The sequence below is a fragment of the Pseudophryne corroboree genome, chromosome 3 (genome assembly GCF_028390025.1).
Source record: "Pseudophryne corroboree isolate aPseCor3 chromosome 3, aPseCor3.hap2, whole genome shotgun sequence".
Lineage (NCBI taxonomy): Eukaryota > Metazoa > Chordata > Amphibia > Anura > Myobatrachidae > Pseudophryne > Pseudophryne corroboree.
This window is the reverse complement of record NC_086446.1, coordinates 734391448-734411358: the sequence shown is the minus strand read 5'-3', so window position 1 is coordinate 734411358 and position 19911 is coordinate 734391448. Positions and strand designations below refer to the sequence as shown.

The following is a 19911-nucleotide window of genomic DNA, read 5'->3' as shown; positions in this document are numbered from 1 at the left end:
ATTTCTGGACTTCAGGAACTGAAGCCAATTTTTTCTGGAAGAAAATCGACAGGGCCGAAATTTGAACCTTAATGGACCCCAATTTGAGGCCCATAGACACTCCTGTTTTCAGGAAATGCAGGAATCGACCGAGTTGAAATTTCTTCGTGGGGCCTTCCTGGCCTCACACCACGCAACATATTTTCGCCACATGTGGTGATAATGTTGTGCGGTCACCTCCTTCCTGGCTTTGACCAGGGTAGGAATGACCTCTTCCGGAATGCCTTTTTTCCCTTAGGATCCGGCGTTCAACCGCCATGCCGTCAAACGCACCCGCGGTAAGTCTTGGAACAGACATGGTACTTGCTGAAGCAAGTCCCTTCTTATCGGCAGAGGCCCTGAGTCCTCTGTGAGCATCTCATGAAGTTCCGGGTACCAAGTCCTTCTTGGCCCATCCGGAGTCACGAGTATAGTTCTTACTCCTCTACGTCTTATAATTCTCAGTACCTTTGGTATGAGAAGCAGAGGAGGGAACACATACACCGACTGGTACACCCATGGTGTTACCAGAACATCCACAGCTATTTCCTGAGGGTCTCATGACCTGGCGCAATACCTGTCCAGTTTTTTGTTCAGGCGGGACGCCATCATGTCCACCTTTGGTCTTTCCCAACGGTGCACAATCATGTGGAAACAACTTCTCGATGAAGTCCCCACTCTCCCGGGTGGAGGTTGTGCTGAGGAAGTCTGCTTCCCAGTTGTCCACTCCCGGAATGAAAACTGCTGACAGTGCTATCATATGATTTTCCGCCCAGCGAAGAATCCTTGCAATTTCTGCCATTGTCCTTCTGCTTCTTGTGCCGCCCTGTCTGTTTACGTGGGCGACTGCCGTGATGTTGTCCCACTGGATCAATACCGGCTGACCTTGAAGCAGAGGTCTTGCTAAGCTTAGAGCATTGTAAATTGCTCTTAGCTCCAGTATATTTATGCGGAGAGAAGTCCCCAGACTTGATCACACTCCCTGGAATTTTTTTTTTTTTTTTCCCCTGTGTGACTGCTCCCCAGCCTTTCAAGCTGGAATCCGTGGTCACCAGGACCCAGTCCTGAATGCATAACTGTGGCACTTTAGTAGATGAGCACTCTGCAGCCACCACAGAAGAGACACCCTTGTCCTTGGAGACAGGGTTATCCGCTGATGCATCTGAAGATGCGATCCGGACCATTTGTCCAGCAGATCCCACTGAAAAGTTCTTGCGTGAAATCTGCCGAATGGAATCGCTTCGTAAGAAGCCATCATTTTTCCACTGACACTTTTCCTGGTTTTTGGAGGTTCCTGACTAGCTCGGATAACTCCCTGGCTTTCTCCTCCGGGAGAAACACCTTTTTCTGGACTGTGTCCAGAATCATCCCTAGGGACAGCAGACGTGTCGTCGGAGACAGCTGCGATTTTGGAATATTTAGAATCCACCCGTGCTGTCGTAGAACTACTTGAGATAGTGCTACTCCGACCTCCAACTGTTCTCTGGACCTTGCCCTTATCAGGAGATCGTCCAAGTAAGGGATAATTAAGACGCCTTTTCTTTGAAGAAGAATCATCATTTCGGCCATTACCTTGGTAAAGACCCGGGGTGCCGTGGACAATCCAAACGGCAGCGTCTGAAACTGATAGTGACAGTTTTGTACCACGAACCTGAGGTACCCTTTGTGAGAAGGGCAAATTTGGACATGGAGGTAAGCATCCTTGATGTCCAGGGACACCATATAGTCCCCTTCTTCCTGGTTCGCTATCACTGCTCTGAGTGACTCCATTTAGAATAGGTCTCACCGAGCCGTCTGGCTTCAGTACCACAATATAGTGTGGAATAATACCCCTTTACTTGTTGTAGGAGGGGTACTTTGATTATCACCTGCTGGGAATACAGCTTGTGAATTGTTTCCAATACTGCCTCCCTGTCGGAGGTAGACGTTGGTAAAGCAAACTTCAGGAACCTGCGAGGGGGAGACGTCTCGAATTTCCAATCTGTACCCCTGGGATACTACTTGTAGGATCCAGGGGTCCACTTGCGAGTGAGCCCACTGCGTGCTGAAACTCTTGAGACGACCCCCCACCGCACCTGTTTGTACGGCCCCAGCGTCATGCTGAGGACTTGGCAGAAGCGGTGCAAGGCTTCTGTTCCTGGGAATGGGCTGCCTGCTGCAGTCTTCTTCCCTTACCTCTATCCCTGGGCAGATATTATGGGGACGAAAGGACTGAGGCTGAAAAGACTATGTCTTTTTCTGCTGAGATGTGACTTGGGGTAAAAAAGGTGGATTTTCAAGCTGTTGCCGTGGCCACCAGGTCCGATGGACCGACCCCAAATAACTCCTCCCCTTTATACGGCAATACTTCCATGTGCCGTTTGGAATCTGCATCACCTGACCACTGTCGTGTCCAGAAACATCGTCTGGCAGATATGGACATCGCACTTACTCTTGATGCCAGAGTTTCGCATATATAGAAATGCATCTTTTAAATGCTCTATAGTCAATAAAATACTGTCCCTGTCAAGGGTATCAATATTTCCAGTCAGGGAATCCGACCAAGCCACCCCAGCGCTGCCCATCCAGGCTGAGGCGATCGCTGGTCGCAGTATAACACCAGTATGCGTGTATATACTTTTTAGGATATTTTCCAACCTCCTATCAGTTGGCTCCTTGAGGGCGTCCGTATCTGGAGACGGTAACGCCACTTGTTTTTATAAGCGTGTGAGCGCCTTATCCACCCTAAGGTGTGTTTCCCAACGCGCCATAACTTCTGGCGGGAAAAGGTATACCGCCAATAATTTTCTATCGGGGGAAACCCACGCATCATCACACACTTCATTTAATTTATCTGATTCAGGAAAAACCACATGTAGTTTTTTCACACTCCACATAATACCCTTTTTTGTGGTACTTGTAGTATCAGAAATATGTAACATCTCCTTCATTGCCCTTAACAAGTAACGTGTGGCCCTAAAGGAAAATACGTTTGTTTCTTCACCGTCGACACTGGAGTCAGTGTCCGTGTCTGTGTCTGTGTCGACCGACTGAGGTAAAAGGACGTTTTAACGCCCCTGACGGTGTTTTAGACGCCTGGACAGGTACTAATTGGTTTGCCGGCCGTCTCATGTCGTCAACCGACCTTGCAGCGTGTTGACATTATCACGTAATTCCTTAAATAAGCCATCCATTCCGGTGTCGACTCCCTAGAGAGTGACATCACCATTACCGGCAATTGCTCCGCCTCCTCACCAACATCGTCCTCATACATGTCGACACACAAGTACCGACACACAGCACACACACAGGGAATGCTCTGATAGAGGACAGGACCCCACTAGCCCTTTGGGGAGACAGAGGGAGAGTTTGCCAGCACACACCAAAAACGCTATATTATACAGGGACAACCTTTATATAAGTGTTTTTCCCTTATAGCATTTTAATATATATATACATATCGCCAAATAAGTGCCCCCCCTCTCTGTTTTAACCCTGTTTCTGTAGTGCAGTGCAGGGGAGAGCCTGGGAGCCTTCCCACCAGCCTTTCTGTGAGGGAAAATGGCGCTGTGTGCTGAGGAGAATAGGCCCCGCCCCCTTTTCGGCGGGCTTCTTCTCCCGTTTTTCTGAGACCTGGCAGGGGTTAAATACATCCATATAGCCTCCAGGGGCTATATGTGATGTATTTTTAGCCAGAATAAGGTATTATACATTGCTGCCCAGGGCGCCCCCAGCAACGCCCTGCACCCTCCGTGACCGTTGATGTGAAGTGTGTGACAACAATGGCGCACAGCTGCAGTGCTGTGCGCTACCTTCATGAAGACTGAAAAGCCTTCTGCCGCCAGTTTCTGGACCTTCAATCTTCAGCATCTGCAAGGGGGGTCGGCGGCGCGGCTCCGGGACGAACCCCAGGGTGAGACCTGTGTTCCGACTCCCTCTGGAGCTAATGGTGTCCAGTAGCCTAAGAAGCCAATCCATCCTGCACGCACGTGAGTTGAACTTCTCTCCCCTAAGTCCCTCGATGCAGTGAGCCTGTTGCCAGCAGGACTCACTGAAAATAAGAAACCTAAAAACTTTTTCTAAGCAGCTCCTTAAGAGAGCCACCTAGATTGCACCCTGCTCGGACGGGCACAAAAACCTAACTGAGGCTTGGAGGAGGGTCATAGGGGGAGGAGCCAGTACACACCACCTGATCCTAAAGCTTTAGTTTTGTGCCCTGTCTCCTGCGGAGCCGCTAATCCCCATGGTCCTGACGGAGTCCCCAGCATCCACTTAGGACGTCAGAGAAATAGGTGCTAGCTCAACCCCCACAGTGACTTCCCACCCTGATGGGTGCCCATTCCGCTGCCTCCCGGTCGGGTGGTCGAGCGGCCAATAAGTCGATGGAGGTGAGTGCACCTAAACCAAATCAAACTGTAAATCACTACAGCTTACCATACAACTACGAACTGCCGTTCTTTTCCGCCAATAAATAGCCAACGATAAAACCAGCCAACAATTCAATGCCAAGGCACTCCGTGCCAGAACCTCTACCAACAGGGCGGGAGGGCGGGAAGGCAATTTCACCAACCAGAGAGAGACAAAATGGCCTATCCTTCCCTATATATACTAACCCTCCCCTTTTCCCAAGGGCTGTACTTTCCTTCCAGCTAGGTCCACCCCTCACAAGATGTTTAACTCATTCCTTTCCTATGCTGTCAATTCTCTCTCCTTCTCACACTCACCCGGCTTCTATCTTCCGGCTCTGCGAGGGGGACGGCAGCGCGGCTCCGGGACGGACGACGAGGGTGAGATCCTGCGTACCAATCCCTCTGGAGCTAATGGTGTCCAGTAGCCTAAGAAGCAGGACCTAGCTTCAGAGAGTAGGGCTGCTTCTCTCCCCTCAGTCCCACGATGCAGGGAGTCTGTTGCCAGCAGAGCTCCCTGAAAATAAAAAACCTAACAAAATACTTTCTATCAGCAAACTTAGGAGAGCTCACTGAAAAGCACCCAGCTCGCCTGGGCACAGTATCAAACTGAGGTCTGGAGGAGGGGCATAGAGGGAGGAGCCAGTGCATACCAGAACCTAAATTCTTTCTTAAAGTGCCCATGTCTCCTGCGGAGCCCGTCTATCCCCATGGTCCTTACGGAGTCCCCAGCATCCTCTAGGACAGGCATTCCCAACCACGGTCCTCAAGGCACACCAACAGTGCAGGTTTTCGTGATATCCAGGCTGCAGCACAGATGGTTAAATCAAAATAACTGAGCTACTAATTAAGTCACCTGTGCTGAAGCCTGGATACCACAAAAACCTGCACTGTTGGTGTGCCTTGAGGACCGCGGTTGGGAATACCTGCTCTAGGACGTTAGAGAAAACCCGGTATCGACCCGGTATATTGCCAGGTCGACGCTGGGTCGCTGTGCGGTGTGAAACGGTCACTCACAAATTCCCGGGTCGCCTGACCCGGTAATTCAACCCAGGAATAAAGAAGGGTTAGGTGCAGTGTGAACAGGTTACCCGGGTCGATGCGACCCGGTACCCGTTCACAGCGTAGGGAGAGGCGGCGCAGAGATGATCTCATCTCCCATTGCCGCCTCCGCACCTGCCCTTGATGCCGCCGTGGTCCCCGCCCCCCGATGGCAACCTGACCCGGCATATTGCCGGGTCGGGAAGCCAGTTCTCGGGGTTCAATGTAGGGTCGCACCCGGGAAGGACCCGTTTCCAATTCCCGGGTGCGAGCCGGCATTTGCGATCTGAAAGTGGTAGAACTGGTCGATTGAATAAGAGGTGCAATGCTCTGTTGGAATGGCAGACGCGGTACCCTACATCACTGCTAAAATGCAGTCCCACAGTTGTACAGTATGGGGGGAATTCAAATGTTTGAAAAGTCAGTTGGGTGTCTGACATTTGAATTACCCCCATGTATGAAAATGTACAAATCTAGGCTACTGCATGTATAGGATTTGTGTGCACTGCACATCGGGCCTAGGGGGTAATTCAGAGTTGATCGCAGCAGCAAATTTGTTAGCAGTTGGGCAAAACCATGTGCACTGCAGGGGGGTGGGGGGGGGGAGGCAGATATAACATGTCAGAGAGAGTTAGATTTGGGTGGGTTATATTGTTTCTGTGCAGAGTAAATACTGGCTGCTTTATTTTTACACTGTAATTTAGATTTCAGTTTGAACACACCCCACCCAAATCTAACTCTCTCTGCACATGTTACATCTGCCCCCGCCCTGCAGTGCACATGGGGGGTCATTCCGAGTTGTTCGCTCGGTAAAAATCTTCGCATCGCAGCGTTTTTCCGCTTAATGCGCATGCGCAATGTCCGCACTGCGACTGCGCCAAGTAAATTTGCTATGCACTTAGGAATTTTACTCACGGCATTTTCATCGTTCTGGCGATCGTAATGTGATTGACAGGAAATGGGTGTTACTGGGCGGAAACAGGCCGTTTTATGGGCGTGTGGGAAAAAACGCTACCGTTTCCGGAAAAAACGCAGGAGTGGCTGGAGAAACGGGGGAGTGTCTGGGCTAACGCTGGGTGTGTTTGTGACGTCAAACCAGGAACGACAAGCAGTGAAATGATCGCAGATGCCGAGTAAGTCTGAAGCTACTCAGAAACTGCTACGAGGTGTGTAATCGCAATATTGCGAATACATCGTTCGCAATTTTAAGATGCTAAGATTCACTCCCAGTAGGCGGCGGCTTAGCATGAGCAAATCTGCTAAAATTCACTTGCAAGCGAACAACTCGGAATGACCCCCATGGTTTTACCCAACTGCTAACAAACTTGCTGCTGCGATCAACTCTGAATTACCCCCATCGTCCGTACAACATGACTGAATGAGAGATTTTGCATTAGTCTTAACTAAATTGACTCCACAATAGTTCTATTTACAGAGGATCTAATTAGAGATGAGCGCCTGAAATTTTTCGGGTTTTGTGTTTTGGTTTTGGGTTCGGTTCCGCGGCCGTGTTTTGGGTTCGACCGCGTTTTGGCAAAACCTCACCGAATTTTTTTTGTCGGATTCGGGTGTGTTTTGGATTCGGGTGTTTTTTTCAAAAAACACTAAAAAACAGCTTAAATCATAGAATTTGGGGGTCATTTTGATCCCAAAGTATTATTAACCTCAAAAACCATAATTTACACTCATTTTCAGTCTATTCTGAATACCTCACACCTCACAATATTATTTTTAGTCCTAAAATTTGCACCGAGGTCGCTGTGTGAGTAAGATAAGCGACCCTAGTGGCCGACACAAACACCGGGCCCATCTAGGAGTGGCACTGCAGTGTCACGCAGGATGTCCCTTCCAAAAAACCCTCCCCAAACAGCACATGACGCAAAGAAAAAAAGAGGCGCAATGAGGTAGCTGTGTGAGTAAGATTAGCGACCCTAGTGGCCGACACAAACACCGGGCCCATCTAGGAGTGGCACTGCAGTGTCACGCAGGATGGCCCTTCCAAAAAACCCTCCCCAAACAGCACATGACGCAAAGAAAAAAAGAGGCTTTTTACTGATATTTGGTGTTTTGGATTTGACATGCTCTGTACTATGACATTGGGCATCGGCCTTGGCAGACGACGTTGCTGGCATTTCATCGTCTCGGCCATGACTAGTGGCAGCAGCTTCAGCACGAGGTGGAAGTGGATCTTGATCTTTCCCTAATTTTGGAACCTCAACATTTTTGTTCTCCATATTTTAATAGGCACAACTAAAAGGCACCTCAGGTAAACAATGGAGATGGATGGATTGGATACTAGTATACAATTATGGACGGGCTGCCGAGTGCCGACACAGAGGTAGCCACAGCCGTGAACTACCGCACTGTACTGTGTCTGCTGCTAATATATAGACTGGTTGATAAAGAGATAGTATACTCGTAACTAGTATGTATGTATAAAGAAAGAAAAAAAAACCACGGTTAGGTGGTATATACAATTATGGACGGGCTGCCGAGTGCCGACACAGAGGTAGCCACAGCCGTGAACTACCGCACTGTACTGTGTCTGCTGCTAATATATAGACTGGTTGATAAAGAGATAGTATACTCGTAACTAGTATGTATGTATAAAGAAAGAAAAAAAAAACACGGTTAGGTGGTATATACAATTATGGACGGGCTGCCGAGTGCCGACACAGAGGTAGCCACAGCCGTGAACTACCGCACTGTACTGTGTCTGCTGCTAATATATAGACTGGTTGATAAAGAGATAGTATACTCGTAACTAGTATGTATGTATAAAGAAAGAAAAAAAAACCACGGTTAGGTGGTATATACAATTATGGACGGGCTGCCGAGTGCCGACACAGAGGTAGCCACAGCCGTGAACTACCGCACTGTACTGTGTCTGCTGCTAATATATAGACTGGTTGATAAAGAGATAGTATACTCGTAACTAGTATGTATGTATAAAGAAAGAAAAAAAAAACACGGTTAGGTGGTATATACAATTATGGACGGGCTGCCGAGTGCCGACACAGAGGTAGCCACAGCCGTGAACTACCGCACTGTACTGTGTCTGCTGCTAATATATAGACTGGTTGATAAAGAGATAGTATACTCGTAACTAGTATGTATGTATAAAGAAAGAAAAAAAAACCACGGTTAGGTCACTGGTATATACAATTATGGACGGGCTGCCGAGTGCCGACACAGAGGTAGCCACAGCCGTGAACTACCGCACTGTACTGTGTCTGCTGCTAATATATAGACTGGTTGATAAAGAGATAGTATACTCGTAACTAGTATGTATGTATAAAGAAAGAAAAAAAAAACACGGTTAGGTCACTGGTATATACAATTATGGACGGGCTGCCGAGTGCCGACACAGAGGTAGCCACAGCCGTGAACTACCGCACTGTACTGTGTCTGCTGCTAATATAGACTGGTTGATAAAGAGATAGTATACTACTAATATTATATACTGGTGGTCAGGTCACTGGTCACTAGTCACACTGGCAGTGGCACTCCTGCAGCAAAAGTGTGCACTGTTTAATTTTAATATAATAGTATGTACTCCTGGCTCCTGCTATAACCTATAACTGGCACTGCAGTAGTGCTCCCCAGTCTCCCCCACAATTATAAGCTGTGTGAGCTGAGCAGTCAGACAGATATATAATATATATAGATGATGCAGCACACTGGCCTGAGCCTGAGCAGTGCACACAGATATGGTATGTGACTGACTGAGTCACTGTGTGTATCGCTTTTTTCAGGCAGAGAACGGATATATTAAATAAACTGCACTGTGTGTCTGGTGGTCACTCACTATATAATATATTATGTACTCCTGGCTCCTGCTATAACCTATAACTGGCACTGCAGTAGTGCTCCCCAGTCTCCCCCACAATTATAAGCTGTGTGAGCTGAGCAGTCAGACAGATATATATAATATTATATATAGATAATAGATGATGCAGCACACTGGCCTGAGCCTGAGCAGTGCACACAGATATGGTATGTGACTGAGTCACTGTGTGCTGTGTATCGCTTTTTTCAGGCAGAGAACGGATTATAAATAAAAGTGGTGGTCACTGGTCACTATCAGCAAAACTCTGCACTGTACACTACTGAGTACTCCTAATGCTCCCCAAAATTAGTAAATCAAGTGTCTCTCTAATCTATTCTAATTCTAAACGGAGAGGACGCCAGCCACGTCCTCTCCCTATCAATCTCAATGCACGTGTGAAAATGGCGGCGACGCGCGGCTCCTTATATAGAATCCGAGCCTCGCGAGAATCCGACAGCGTCATGATGACGTTCGGGCGCGCTCGGGTTAACCGAGCAAGGCGGGAAGATCCGAGTCGCTCGGACCCGTGAAAAAAAACATGAAGTTCTGGCGGGTTCGGATTCAGAGAAACCGAACCCGCTCATCTCTAGATCTAATTAGCCTTGTTTTCCACAGATCCTTTTTTCTTCTATGTGAATAAATTGACTTCATCTAGAAGCCCTGCTATGTCAGTGACAAAATGCTGCCTGTCAGTAAAGCTGTATAAAAAGCATACTTACCGACTTTTTGGCTGCTCTCTCCAGGAGAGAGCAGCCAGGTCGGTGCTGCAGGGGGTCGGGCTGCGATGTAAGTGCAGAGGGGGGTGGGCCAGAGGCGTGGCGTAGGTGGGGGCACGTCGGAGGCGGACCGGGGGCGTGGCTACGGGATCGTCCCGTGTAAGCCCCGCCCCCGCTGTGTAATGCCGCTATTGCAGGCATTATACAGCAGGGGGCGTGGCTATGATGACGCGATTCAACAAGAATCGCGTCATCGCCTGCCCGGACCGCCCACTTTACTCGCTAAGTGGGCGGCCGGGCAGGGGGGGGACCCCTGTAACCGGGAGACTTGCCTGCTCTTCCGGGGGGCCGGGAGGGTCACCCGATTTTCGGGAGCCTCCCGGCCATTCCGGGAGAGTAGGCAAGTCTGATAAAAAGGTCAGTAAAGAATACTTTCATGGGTGGACAATTATATTCCTTTCTATATATATTAATAGCAGGACGACTTTTATGAGCGACATATTTATACGATGCCAGAGTCTGAGCAGGGCACATATATACCAAATTAAAGGTCTTGTTCCATATATTTGCAGAAAAAATATTGGCATTGTAATCGGGTGCTTTGTTTCGAAGTTATGTGAAAAAAAGTCCACCGCCTGCCATTTACAATGCATCACCATTGTGCTCTGGAAAATATGACAGTTGGTGAACTCTCCTTGTGGACCTGCCGGATGACCTGGAACATGTGACCTGCCGGATGGTCTGGAAACCGTGACAGTTATTTGCAGCTACCCACTAAGCAGGGATTTTTCGACTCCTAAGGGGGTGACTTATTCATCTATCCTACTTATAGTGATGGATAGTGGAAGCCGATGGTTAGCAACCATTGATGTTCCTGGCTCGGAGGGGGGGGTTCTTTTTCCATTTGATGCCGGCAACGCAATAGTTGTCAATTTTCAGTGTCGACTACGCACCAAGGGGTCTATGTACTAAGCTTTGGTGAGAGATAAGTGCACGGAGATAAAGTACCAGACAATCAGCTCCTAACTGTCATTTTTCAAACACAGCCTGCTAATATGACAGTTAGGAGCTGATTGGCTGGTACTTTATCTCTCTCCACGGATTAGTACATAGACCCCCAAATAACTATTGCTAGTTACCTTTGCCATGGCCACTTCTGCTTACTACTGGTACGCCCCCTTGAAGGGGCGGGACTTCGTCCCAAAGTGGGCGGGGTTTATGTATCCCGATGTTCCATGCCTAAATATCGGGATATGCTGTGGGTTATTACTTGTTACATACACTTATATCAGGGTCGGGACAGCAGCCCCCAGACTCCCCCCTTGTCCGGAGAGAGGGGCCGGGACCTGGCGGCCTGAGAACGCCTCCTCCTCACTCCCCCCTTCCCTGCTGCCGCCATTCTTCCTCCCGGAGCCTGGGAGGGGCCGCCCCAGCAGCAGGAAAGCCCTGACACGCCGGCCGGGCTGGGCCGCCTCCTCCCCCTCTCCTCCCCCCTGGCTCCCGCACTGACACAAACTTATGTGTGTTATTACCCCCACTTCTCCTGTGTTCTCCGGGTTATTGGTGTTTGTGTCCCCTGTGGTTGCCCCGTGGGAGCTGCGCGTCCCCCATGCCGGGCTGGATGTGACTGGGCGCGGGGGGAGCTGCAACCATGAGTCGCTGGGTCCCCACCAAGAGAGAGGAGAAGTATGGAGTGGGTGAGTGCAGGAAGTTCCATAGACTCCTATTGTGCCTGCTGCTGCTGCTGCTGTGGGGCTGGCGGGCATGCTTCCTTCCCTGCTGTGTGTCTTCTACATCATCATCTTCATCATCAGTACCACTGCCCTCATATCCTATCTGTGTCTTATATAGCCCTACATCTATGTCTCCTAATGCTCTGCACTGGAGTGTGCTCTGCACTGTCCATGCTGAGATTGCATTGTACTGTCCAAACTGAGTGTGCTCTGCACTGTCCAAGCTATAGTAACCTAGTGCTCTGTACTGTCCAATCTAAGAATGTGCAATGCACTGTCCAAACTATAGTAAGAGAGTGCTCTGCACTGTCCAAGCTATAACAGTGCTCTGCACTGTCCAAGCTGAGTGTGCGCTGCACTGTCAAAGCTAAGAATGTGCTGCACTGTCCAAACTACAGTAAGAGTGCTCTGCATTGTCCAAGATGAGTGTGTTCTGCACTGTCCAAGATGAGTGTGTTCTGCACTGTCCAAGATGAGTGTGTTCTGCACTGTCCAAGATGAGTGTGCTCTGCACTGTCCAAGCAGAGTGTGCACTGCACTGTCAAAGCTAAGAATGTGCTGCACTGTCCAAACTACAGTAAGAGTTCTCTGCATTGTCCAAGATGAGTGTGCTCTGCACTGTCCAAGCTAAGAATGTGCTCTGCACTATCCAAGCTATAGTAACATAGTGCTCTGCACTGTCCAAGCTAAGAATGTGCTTTGCACTGTCCAAACTATAGTAAGAGCTGAGTGTGCACTGCACTGTCAAAGCTAAGAATGTGCTGCACTGTCCAAACTACAGTAAGAGTGCTCTGCATTGTCCAAGCTGAGTGTGCTCTGCGCGCAGTCCAGGCCGATTGCCTACTCTGCGCGGCCCACTTAAAAGTTCATCATCTCCAGGCCTCAGGCTGTGAGAGGTTCTGTCCGAATGCACTCTTGTGTATCTTGTCACCAGAAGTTCCTGAGCTGCTGCAGAACCTCTGAGCCGCTGGTCTCCCATCATTTGGGAAATTACATCCTGGAGAACTCAGGGGACTTGGAGTTTACTCAGGCCACAAATATAACCTACAGTATAGAAGAAGCAACAAAAGAGGGATGTTTCCAGCTGCAAAGTCATGACCGCCTCTGGGCATACCTTCCCATGAGCAATGTGACATATTTGTGACAGTACCATTGCCAAGAGGTTCTGCAACAGCTGTTCTCATTCTTTTATGACCAGCTGGTCACGTAGAGTGAAGAACTAGCAGTTAATGACATACCTGTGACAAGTTACACAATGCATGTTATTGTACGTCTGTTTATGCATACATTAACAAGAATGTTCATTGTGCAAGTACGGTGTGTTTCAAATGACACATTTATTTACTGCGTATATTCCATGGCACTTTACAAGTGGGCACAAACATAGTAATAACATAAGGCAGCGTATTAACAGACCAAGAGGTAAGAGGTGTACATAGGAAATACATGTGATGCCATCCTGAGTAACCGGCCAGCCTGCACTGAGTCATTGCAATTGCTGCATAGCTGGGGAAAACTGTCAGTGTTTCCTATAGTATATAAAACCTTACAATCCAGCATATCAGGCCTGCTGCCGCCTTATCTTTTGAGCGTATAAGTAGGCATGGTGGGGAAGATGGAAGCGCATGCGGCTAAAGTAAAGCGTAGGAGACTTCCGCAGGGTCTCTTGGATCCAGAGCGGACTGTCAATTGCAAACTGTCTTTTTTTTTTTTCTTTTCCAGAAGTTGCGCGGTAGCTGTTAACAGTAAAGAGATTAATTACAAATCGCTCATTTCTGCAATTACAGTGCACACTTCCTTGAACATCTGTATTATGATTCCCACAGACTCATTTTTTTGTTTTCTTCTTTTGAACGTGTCACAAGAGGAAGTGGCTTCATGTGGCAATGACATTAGAACACAGTAGTGTGGCAGCAAGTCTTATAAGAAGTTATTTTGTCGTACGGCTGCACAGATGTGTCTCCCTCCTGCTCCAGGCAGTGTGTGTGAGATTGTTGTGGCTCATCCCATTGGAATGGCCTGTAAGGCGCGCCTTTTCCCCCAGCACAGGAAGGCAGTCTCCATCCAATCCACACACTCGCCGCCGCCTCCTCCTTATATTGCTGCTGCCTTGTCCCAGACACTCCACTTCTTGCTTCCAACACACCAGTCTGTGAATATCTTGCTTTCAAAACTGATCACTTCAATTGAGATTTCACTTCCTATTCTGGTAGCACAAGTTGATGTGGTCTGCCTCCACGTAATTGACATTTTATTTTCCTGTTATAGTGGCTCCTGGCTAAAACGGCTAATAATTAGCAGATATTATTGAGATCTTCGAAAGCAAATACACAAAAATTAAATATACTTTTGTGTCTAACAACTTTTAAATAACAGTAATTATTGTATTTATTATTAAGTTTCTTATATAGAGCAGCATATTCCGCTGCGCTGTACAATTAGAACAGTAATAGAACGAAACTGGGTAAAAACAGACAGACATAGAGGTAGGAAGGCCCTGCCTCAAGCTTACAATCTATAGTAATGTATTTAAGAGCAGATTTAGGCAATCCACGGCTTTCCAGCTGTTGTGGAACTACAAATTCCAGAATGCCCTGCAAGCCATTGCCAGCCTGCGCTGGAACCTGCCCTTCTGCAACAGATAATAAACCAAAGATTGCAGAGCAGTAGGAACTACATATGGAATATGACTTTGTCTGCTGATAATTCACCTGCATTTTACATATCTATGTAGCATTAAATACAGGGCGAGTCGATTTAAGAAAAAAACACCTCCCAGATTTTAAAGGTTAACTAAAAAGGCATGCTAAATGCTATTCAAAATGTTAGTAAATAACCTAAAAGTGCTTGGAATAGAGTTTATTTGCAGTTGTTTTTGAATATATTGCCCAGATGGCGTCTTTCATTTGCGATGCACATCGGTAGTCTATTTCTGAAAGTGAGCTTGGTCACTTCTAAGCAGAGCAGCTCAGGAACATTTTAAAGGTTCATTCCAACATGGCATTATCTGTGTGGAGTTTGTATCTTTTCCTATGTTTTTGTGGGTTTCCTCTAACTTCTCTGGTTACCTCCCACAATCCAAAAACATACTGGTAGATTATCTACTATATTGTATATGTGTGTACATGTGGTAGGGACTATAGATTTATAAACTTCGCTAGGGCAGGGACTGCTGTCAGTGACTAAATGTTCTTTGTAAAGCGCTGCGGAATATGTAATGAATAAGCAACTAAAATAAATCTAGTCTTTACTCCAGCCAAAACTACCTTTTTACCATTTTTGGGTGGAATTATACTGTAAAAGTTAACAGTTTATACTGGTGTTTTTTTAATAATTTTGCGCAACTTTTTTTTTTCATGGTTAGAGCAGCAGCTGTTCCTTCTGGCTCAGTCTTAAAGCTTTTCACAGTTCTCAGTGCTGCAGACAATTGGTGCTTACCATGGCCACATACATATTTATATAGCGCCAGCTTATGCCATAGCGCTTTACAGCTGAAGTAACCACTATAAATAAAACTGCCGAGGGCTAAATGTAATAGCTTGCCATTTGCGGGAGCCGGCGCAATCCTGGTGCGCTAGTCATAAGCTTTAAAGCGGCAATACGTTTTTAGGTAAAACCAACCCAGTATTGCTTGTAAACGAATTGCCGCTTTAAATCTAGTGTCTTTCACGTGGGCTCCCTCGGACTATTATATTTGGCCTTGACTTTTTTTTTACAGAGAGACAGTCTGAGGGCCCTGCTCGGGAGTCTGCAATCTATTGGGAAGTGTATAGCTTGTGGTTCTGCAGATACTGTTATTTGTGTGTGTGTGTGTCCAAATTGGAAAATTATTCTGTTGCCCTGTGTATGATATTATTATTATTAGCATTGCATATAGCCTTGGTAATTGGAGGCAGAGCTACCATGAGGCTCCAGCAGGGGCGGATTGGGAACAAAAAGCGGCCCTGGAAAAATTTGTACTAGTGGCCCCACATGTGCAGCACCAGAGGTGTAAGGTCTAGCCATGGGCCATGGCAGCAGCACCCTCCCCCCAAGACTTTCCAGATAGTGGGCATGTCCAGCATCAAGGGAGAAGTTAAAAGGAAATAAAATTAAATGTTATGAGCATATTATATGATACACCTTCAGAATTTAGGAAACTATATCATTCTTTAGAAAGATATATTTTCTTGCTTATTACACCAACCGTATCCCAATCACTATTTACTCAATCTTATATGTCAGCCAAGCAGGCAGACAGAGCATACACTAGATCATCTGCAATCACAGGCTAAGTGGCAAAGTAATTTTCATATATGCTAATTATTTTGCATCTTATTCATTATGTCTATAAATAGGACCATATGTCCTCAAACAAAACAGGCCCCGCGGGCGCGTCGGCCCACCGGGAATCTTCCCTGTAAACCCTATGGTCAATCCGCCTCTGGGCTCCAGTATTCCATGTGGTACCAAATTACCATAACAGGGAAAACAAATTGATTTGGAGTGTTATTGTTTTTATTTATAAAACCGTGTTCTGTGTTTAAAAACTGAAAACCTCCTTTTTTTTTTTTTCATGATCCTGATCTTGCTAAAAAGATACAATGTACATAACTCCTGTATTGTGTTTAGATTGTGAAGGCCAGTTCTTTTGTTTTACTGTAGAGAAACCCTGGCCGCTTTCAGGAAGGTTCTGTGTGTGATCTGCTAAGCCAGAACACCCGGATGCTTTCCAAGTTCCCATTGTTATGTTAACCCTGGCAAAATGTGTCTATTCTGGAAAGTTATGCTTGCAAACAGTGTGTCCATTAGGTTTTTTTGTTTTTTTTTGTTCCCCCCCCCCCCCCCCCCTCCTTCCTCTCTCTGTCCTAGTAGACATGTGGATACAGTAATTGTATGTTAAAATAGTTTTTGTAAGAGGAACAGATGTATTTGGAGTAATACTTTTCTTCTTTGTAACTCTCCGTCCCTGAGCCCCCCCCCCCCCCCCCCCTCCCTTGCTCTCTAATGTTGTTGCCTGTCAAGATTGGATGCACTTGTTTACAGTGATATTTGCCCAGGTGAAGAACAAATTGGCTTTGTGTGTTGACCCGTCACAAAACTGACAGGCCACGCGTTGTGGAAATTGTAACGGATAAATTATATTTTCTTATGCACGATGTGGAACTTACCAGGTCTAGGGATGCTGTACCCTTTGGTAATACAAAACTATTAAAATGGACCGTTTGCCTACACTCACAAGCGGCAGCTTATCGTTCCGCTTGACCGCTACTCGCTGTGTCTGGTAACATTACTATTATGAGGCTTGGTGCAGTCATTTTAATATTTGTGTCACTGAACTAAATTCAAGCTTTATCCAATATAATTATTCCTCTTGTAACATTCACGTCTTAGATATATTAATACAATGCCTAGATAAAGTGGGCCACCCCAAAGTCTCTGCAGGAAACACATTTTCAGTACTTAGCCTCCCTGTCATAGTCAAGGATCATAGATACCTTGTTTGATATACAGCCAATGGGCCTTTAAAGCGAACTGTGATGTTTATGATGTGTGGCGGGCCAAGAACCCAAAGGTGCGAGACCATACTTTACTTTCTAATGTCCATAATACAGTACATACTGCATTTTCTGCTGCGGGGTACACTGGGCTCCACAAGGATAGACATTGGGGTGTAGAGTAGGATCTTGATACGAGGCACCAACAGGCTGAAAAGCTTTGACTGTTCCCAGAATGCATAGCGCCACCTCCTCTATAACCCCGCCTCCCTGCACATGAGCTCAGTTTTGTAGTTGGTGCCGCAGATAGCAGGCACATAACAGAGGGGCTGCGCTGGGCAGCCCTGAGAAGAGCTTTTTAGAAGAAAAGTGAAGACTTCAAGGGCAGCAGCAGTGTGTATATGTCTTTTGACATTAACTGCTGCAGCTCCATCTCTCCCCAGCGGCGCTATACACTCCCGAGCCCTGGTTGCCGAGTAACTACAGCAGGAGGCTCCGGTTTTCTTCCATGGTCAGGCACACACGACGGGGGCTCTCCGGGATCGCGTGGCCGCGCTTCGGGAGGTGGTGAGTGGGTCCCGCCGTACTTTATTGCGATCCGGCGCGGTCAGTGAGAGGCGGGCCGCGCGCTGGCGGTGGACACTGTGGCAGTACAGGCGATCCCACTAGATCACCAGGGCATGGGTGCAGGTCAGGTTTCTCTTAAAACCATTTTAATAGTTGCCCACAGTACCCGGTGGTTTTGCCAGCAGGGGGATAAGGCTTAGACCTGGAGCCCCTCCCCCAGCCCCAGGGCGCCATTTCCCGCAAATGTTCCCGCTCTGGAGCTGCATATCTGTCTCTCCCTCACTCCCTGTCAGTGTCTGGGCGCCATTTCTCTCAGCTACACTGTTCCTGGGACTGCTTGGGCAAATCCTCCTATGTAAAGCCGCCTGGTTGTCAGTGCTGTGACTTTACAGGACACTTAAGTATTCTACCTGCCTATTTTAGTCCCTGCAGCTAATCAGTCCCTGACTACTAAAAAGTCTGACCCTCGCTCGCCTAAGTCCAAGGGGTCCTCTAAGCGAGCTCTTATCTCCTCACAATCCACTGCTGTCACTGACACCTCGTCTGATGAAGATGGCACTTACACTGACCCCACAGATTCTGACTCAGATACTGCTGATGGGGGGGGGGGGGGGGGGTAGTTCACATGTGGCTGTTCCTGATCTTTCGGAGGCTATTAAATTAATTTTACAGATTACGGATGATCCCGAGCCATCCGTCCCTCCTAAGAAACCAGATAGGTTCAAGCGTCAGAAGGTGGTTAAACAAGTTTTCTGCTGCGGGGTACACTGGGCTCCACAAGGAATGGACAATGCGTGTAGAGTAGGATCTTGATCCGAGGCACCAACAGGCTAAAAGCTTTGACCTTCTTCCCAGAATGCATAGCGCCGCCTCCTATATCACCCCACCTCCGTGCACAGGATCTCAGTTTTGTAGTTGGTGCTGCATTAGCAGGCACTTAACAGAGGGGCTGCTCCAGGCAGCCCTAAGAGGAGCTTTTTTTCTGAGGAAAAAAGTGAAGACTTCAAGGGCAGCAGCAGTGTTACATGTCAGTGGACATTCACGGCTGCAGCTCCGGCTCTCCCCAGCGGCGCTGTACACTCCCGAGCCCTGGTTGCCGGGTAACTACAGCAGGAGGCTCCGGTTTTCTTCTTGTCAGGCACACACGACGGGGGCTCTCTGGGATCGTGTGGCCGCGCTTCGGGAGGTGGTAAGTGGATCCCGCTTGCGGGACCCGGTCTTTATCGCGATCCGGCGCGGTCAGTGGGGGGCGGGCCGCGCGCGCTGGCGGTGGACACTGTGGCAGTACAGGCGATCCCACTAGATCACCAGGGCATGGGACAGGTCAGGTTTTCTCTATAAACCGTTTTATTAGAGCCCGCAGTACCCGGTGGTTTTGCCAGCAGGAGGATAGAGCTTGGACCTGAAGCCCCTCCCCCAGCCCCAGGGCGCCATTTTCTGCAAATGTTCCCGCCCTGGAGCTGCATATCTGTCTCTCCTGCACTCCCTGGCAGTGTCTGCGGCGCCATTATCCCTCAGCTACACTGTTCCTGGGAATGCTTGGGCAAATCCTCCTATGTAAAGCCGCCTGGTTGTCAGTGCTGTGACTTTACAGGACACTTAAGTATTCTACCTGCCTTTTTTAGTCAGTGTTAGTTAAGAAAGAGTGCATTTAGTCAGGGTTTCCTAGTACAATTACCCTGTGATATACATCCAGTTCTTACTGTGTACTGTTATATCTATTGTTATATAGCTGTGTAAGCTAGTCCAGTGCAGTATTATTGTTAGTAATAACCTCTGCATTGTACAGACTGTGACTATTTGTGTGTGCATTTGATAGCTGAGTGGTGTCCATTTCGTGTCTTTCACTCAACCTGCTATCCCTATATTCTATAACCTGAGGGGGCTTGGTGCGTCAGGTTTTATCTAATATAGGATTTTCACAAAGATATACTGTATTACGTATTTTTCTCTGTGATTTAGTCACCATATCTCTCCTTTATCTCTGCTGGTGCTGACTACGCTGCGCAGGGGTTTGGGCTAGAGGTATTGTGCTGCTGACAAATTGTACTGTGTTACCTGATACTGCAAGTTATATCCTGTCTGCTTCTGAGGGAAACGGTTTTGGGGCTGAACACACTGCCGGTGTTGCTGAAGCCGCAGATA

At 47.7% G+C, this 19911-nt stretch overlaps 1 protein-coding gene across 2 annotated transcripts in view; it reads left to right on the top strand.

The window, feature by feature from the left end:
* The first annotated feature begins 11274 nt into the window (after positions 1-11274).
* Positions 11275-19911, top strand: part of DOCK1 (dedicator of cytokinesis 1) — a 649074-nt gene continuing 640437 nt past the window's right edge. For both annotated transcript variants that reach the window (XM_063962225.1, XM_063962224.1), the window contains exon 1: positions 11275-11686. In XM_063962225.1, coding sequence (XP_063818295.1) covers positions 11641-11686 — 46 coding nt within the window. In that variant the 5' untranslated portion in view covers positions 11275-11640. The remainder of the gene's footprint in view (positions 11687-19911) is intronic.